General features: G+C 33.6%; 1 protein-coding gene across 1 annotated transcript in view; it reads left to right on the top strand.

Moving 5' to 3' along the window:
* LOC113800224 (cyclin-F) overlaps window positions 1-4,611 on the top strand; it is a 14,186-nt gene extending 9,575 nt beyond the window's left edge. Inside the window, exons 7-12 of the mRNA XM_070133131.1 lie at window positions 1-67; window positions 231-367; window positions 561-685; window positions 853-977; window positions 1,089-1,261; window positions 1,369-4,611. The exon at window positions 1-67 is cut by the window's left edge and continues 19 nt beyond it. Coding sequence (XP_069989232.1) covers window positions 1-67; window positions 231-367; window positions 561-685; window positions 853-977; window positions 1,089-1,261; window positions 1,369-2,081 — 1,340 coding nt within the window. The 3' untranslated portion in view covers window positions 2,082-4,611. The remainder of the gene's footprint in view (window positions 68-230; window positions 368-560; window positions 686-852; window positions 978-1,088; window positions 1,262-1,368) is intronic.
* The last annotated feature ends 703 nt before the right edge of the window (window positions 4,612-5,314 follow it).

The raw sequence follows: 5,314 nt of genomic DNA, 5'->3' as shown, positions 1-5,314 counted from the left end.
ATGTAGAACAAGTCAAGTGCCACCAACTACAACTTGTAGGAATTACTGCTGTCCTTCTGGCAACAAGGTATGATATCAAAATCTGTTATACAGTATTTTTAAGGTGATTTATTAAATTCTATCTCGTCTCTGTGTAGGCAATGGAGCCTTTGATTGTTTTGATAAATTGATTAGTTTGCTGTTTAGTATTTTGGTGGATGTTTCTTTATTTTTTTCCATTTCAAATGCAGGTTCATACCAGGAGCATCAATTCTTACAATCAGGGAAGCATCATGGGTGACAGACAATACTTACTCCTACAACCATGTTGTAAGAACTGTTGGGCATATAATGGCAGCTCTGAAGGCAAATCTTGCTTTTCCAACAAGTAAGTAAATGACTGAGGTGGTTCTTAGAGTTTACTCTGTATTTTGATTAATTATTGACAATTTTCTGAAGTAAATCTAGATTTTAAGGGGTTATTTTTTATATTTTCTAAATATAAAATTGTTATGGAAGGAAGTCACAGTGAACATGTATTGCCTTAGAAGTGTTTGCTTATTTGTTATCCCTTCTTTCAGTTCTAGACTATGCCACTGTGTTGTTAGAAAGTGTGCGAGCACCAGAAGTTACTCAAGAATGGACAAGGTTCCTCTGTGACTTAGCAACCACATGTGCTTTTCCCCCAAGAACCACTCTTGCACAAGTAAATATATCACTTGTAGCTGTTTGTTGATGCTTGAGCAATAGATATATATGTTTTATTTAAACTGACATGTATTATGAAACCATTTATGCTCTGAAGATTTCACATATCAGCACTTCCTCTTTTTATAATTATATATTTTCATGTATCAAATTCTGTTTTGCTAGATTGCAAGTTCATGTGTGATGCTAGGATACATATTGTCTAGATTACCATGGCCAAACTTGCCAGCTGTATCTGGTTTCACTCAACATCAATTGCTTCAACCAGCATTAATTATCTACAGTAAAAGGTATGATCATGTTTTAGTCTCTTATGTCTGATTATTACTAGTCTTGGATATGTTTTTGTTGAAATGTATAGACATTTGCAAGATATGTAACTGTATTGTGCTTTTTTTCAGCTTTGATTTTAAATGTCGACGGCAAGGGATCATAGACCGTTACAGCATGCCGGCCTTTAGCAATATGCAAGTTGGGCGGAAGCCAGTGCCACTCCTTGAGGACCTGCTGGCTTCACTTGGTCTTTCAGAGGCTGACTATCTCCATATGGTGGTTATGCCCTCAAGTCTTGGAGGTGATTATTTCTTTCATTTGAAGCATTATATTGTTAAGAAATGTATGATTGATCAGTTTGTCTCTGTGTTTTTGTTTTGATATTAATGGTTTTCCATTTTCTTCTAGATGAAGCAGGCATTTCTGCCATGGAAACTGATGGTCTTACCATAGGGGCAAGGTGTAGTGGTGTTGTTTACAGAACTCAGCAGTTAGAACGTGAAGAGCAAATCAATCGCGTGGACTACCAGGAAAAGCAACTACAAAAGCAATCTGAACCCAGTTCAAGTGACAGTATGAACAGTAGTATCTGTGACAGAAACAGCAGAAATGTTGAAGTTAGAGCAGGTGGGGCCCATGCAATTAGTGACATAAAACCTGGTGCTCCTGAGAGGCCAGATGATTCCAGGATGGATTTTAGTGATAGTGAAATGGCTCATGAATCACCAGATTTCGAACCATCAAACCCTAAAGATGTGTCGTGCATGAGGGTAGAGGGCCGTAATGGTGCAGCAGGAGAGAGTTTAACTAGGAGACATTATCAGTTGTCTGAGGGAGGCACAGAAGGTGTTTGTGCATTAAATCAGGAACAGGCAAGTTGCAATCTAAGGAATCCAGGAGGCATACAAGAAGTCAATCTAATGCCAAGTGAAGACATGCTTGAAACACTAAGTGAGACTACCAGTAGTGAGGAAAGTTCTGATCTTCTTTCTCAGACCTGTGAGGATGGGGAGACCAACTATGCCAGAGTAAGTTTGAAAAGAAAATTAGAAAATGCATCAACAACAGAGAGGCCAGAAAAATGCCTAATATTAGATGTAGATAATTTACAGTTAGACTAGTTACATTTCAGGCATTAAATGATTTGGAGTAATTTGTTACCAGGTGAGGATATTTTCCAGAAATATGCGTCTTCCAGACTGTGTATACAAGTTAACTCATTAAGTTATGTAAGGATTGTTTTGTGCATAGTGTACATTTTTTGTTTATTTCTTTTTTTTTTTTAAGTAATTGTAAGTGATATTGTATAAGAGGATGTGTGTATCCTTGAAATATTTTTTAATTCCGATTTATTTTAATTCCATTTTGGGCATTACGGTCGTATATGATTTTGACTCATTCTTTTGAAAAAACATTTCCACATTAAAAGGGGAAATATTCATTTGATTACAGTCAAATATCAATTATTTAGATGTTTTTTGAGGACCAGCATAACGGTGGAGTTATTGTAAGTTGTGTGAGGATGTGTTACTTTGTATGATCCCTTTGATTGTATCAAGTATAGGGTATTTAGTGTTATGCTAACTTGCACATTATTATGGTGTAGTTAATCATTTAAAATCCAGATTTTAAGTGATGCACAGTTATTTTGAGTCATGGAGAAGACATAATGGAAATTCATGGGGAATGACTTGGAACGCTCCTTTGAATGTCAAGAATGTATTGAATGAGATGGCAATCACAGTACCCCCCTCCCTCATTATATGCAGTAGACATGTTTGTTTACTTTATTTGCAGGAAGTATATATGCAAAACATTTTTCTTCACATTACCAATGATTTAGGGGCAGTTTTAGCAGATTTTTTGAAGATGGATTACTCTTTCCAGATATAGAATGTGCAATTCCTTTACGTGCAGTCACGTTTCTGCAACTAATGATTTTATGTGATACAGTACCAAAGGCTTCTGGATATGCAGTGCTCTTCTCAGGTAACACATACAATGTAGCTACAACCCTGATCTATGAGCATTTTAATTTTCCCTACAACCTCATTAAGTAACTTTCCCATGTAATTTTACAGTGAAGTAAAAAAAATTTACCTCATAGTAAGACATTGCAAAGCATATTATTGACCCTGAAGATTTATGAGTTTTTTCATAAATATTCTTTGAAGTTGTCTTTGTTTCGCTTTAGTTCTGGATACCAGTAAGCAACTAGCCATGACAGATGTACACTAATTAACATTTTATTTCATACTTTTCTTGTTACATACAGAAAAAAACAGTATTTGCAGTATTTTTTATATCCAACAGAAGTCCTTTGATACCAGATAAAAAAAGGCTTAATATAATCATTTTTAGAATAGACATGTTAATACCAGTAGAGGTGCTTACAGCAGTGAAACCCAATAAGCCCTACTGTAGTCAGTTCATGAAGTATTAAGCAGGTCATGCCAGTTGTTGTGTACAAAAAACCTTTAAACTTGTTTTGTTTATTGTGTTTTGTGAAAATTGGTTTCCAGGATTTTGATCTGTACTGTACTTCTGCCAATAGTGTGATTACTCTTAGTGGAATAAATAAATCTATTTCGTAATATACACTTCAACATATTAGGGATAGAATGCAAATCTTTGTCCAGGCTGGATATTCCAGCATTCTTTATTTTATGTAAATGACCTCAGTTTTCTTGAGGATCCATGAAAACTACAATTCTTCATATAAACACATTTTTACCATCATGTTACTTCTGAAACACGTGTGATATGCATCTAAATGGAAATGTTTCTAATACGTGTGTGGCATTAGGATATTAGTTTAATTCAGTCAAGGATATTATAACTGTTTGGAAGTCGTGATGATATATATTGTGATTAGGAAAATTATATTGTGCAGGTTTAAGAAAATGTGTTTTGTCTGTTTGAGTGGAGGTGGGAAATGATTCATACACTGTATATATGATTATGTTCCAAGGATTAGTGCATAAACAATATGCATTTATAGAAAGGGAGAAACTGAGAAACTACTATATTTTCTGCCTTTTTTTGCAGTATTTTAAAATTTCTACTTAAACAAGTACTTAAATGAGTTAGCAACAGGTATATAAATATATATATATATATATGTATAGATATAAATAGAGATAAATTTAAAATGGTGATGTGTTCAAGTGAAATAGAAGTGTGAAACAAATATTTCTGATAAAGAAATTGCAATATATGGTTATATACATAGTAGCCATCAACATATATTTTGAAAATCGGATAAAATTACATGCACCATATCAGAATGCTAGATTTGTATGTATAAGATAAGGAATCTTTAGTTTGTAAAGCAATCTCAGTTAACACTTACAAAAGAGCTTATCTTCTCTTGCTTATTTTCTTATAATATTTGTCAGTGTAGTACACTTTATGCCACTTACATAAACTACTAGGATACTGGTAGTAATATAAAACTCCATTGTCAAGCATCCTGAACTGTAGTTTCTACCTCATTATGGAGGCAATTTTATATTTCATTAGAATGTATTTACCATGTGCTAAATGACATTGATAATGAGGTTTGTAAGTTAATTATACACTAGAACATTTCTATGTGTAAAACCACTGTGATAAACAATAAGAATAAAGAAATGAAAAAAAAATTCTCCTGTTAGTCACCCTTATGCATTTTTTTTTTTTTTTTTTTCCACTTTATGTAAACAAAATTATATCCCAATATACTTTTTTTTAAGAATTACTGCTGATTAGTAAATATTTTCTTACAAAATCATGTACAAAGTGTTTCACCTTTTCTAGGCAAACAATTTAATTCTTCTGTAAATTCAGTGTTCAGTGTGCTTTTACATGATTTGTGGCTACACGTGTTCTCAGTACACTCCACAGGTGGACGTCTTTCTTTCTTTCTATCTTTCTTTCTTTTTATCTTTCATTCTCTCTTTATTTGATGCTTAGTCTCCTGCTCCGTATGTACATTTCGCATTACTGTTGGTAAGTCTCATGATTAGGAATAGTCTTAGTTTGCTTAAAATGTGTGTATTTTGGTAAAGAAGTATTGTAATAGAAATAGTTTAACCGATTATACCCTGCAAACCATCCTAACTATTGTGTTATCACACAATTGTGGGATCATTACTGTGCATAGCCTTACTGATGTGGCCTGAAGTCTATTTATGAACTCGACATTTTATGTAACCATGTGGCTGTAAATACAGTTTGAATGCTGGGCTTTTTGTACATAGCAGAAGCAAGCATAAAAATGTATGGGTACAGGGCCTCTTTTTCAAATTTCATCAATTTTCAATGTTAAAAACTGGCATGAAGTTGTGTAACTTTAAAATTGTTTATTTTTATT

This window comes from Penaeus vannamei, chromosome 18, assembly GCF_042767895.1.
Source record: "Penaeus vannamei isolate JL-2024 chromosome 18, ASM4276789v1, whole genome shotgun sequence".
In the NCBI taxonomy this organism is placed as follows: domain Eukaryota; kingdom Metazoa; phylum Arthropoda; class Malacostraca; order Decapoda; family Penaeidae; genus Penaeus; species Penaeus vannamei.
Note: the sequence above shows the minus strand (reverse complement) of the source record. Positions and strands in the feature narration are given on the sequence as shown.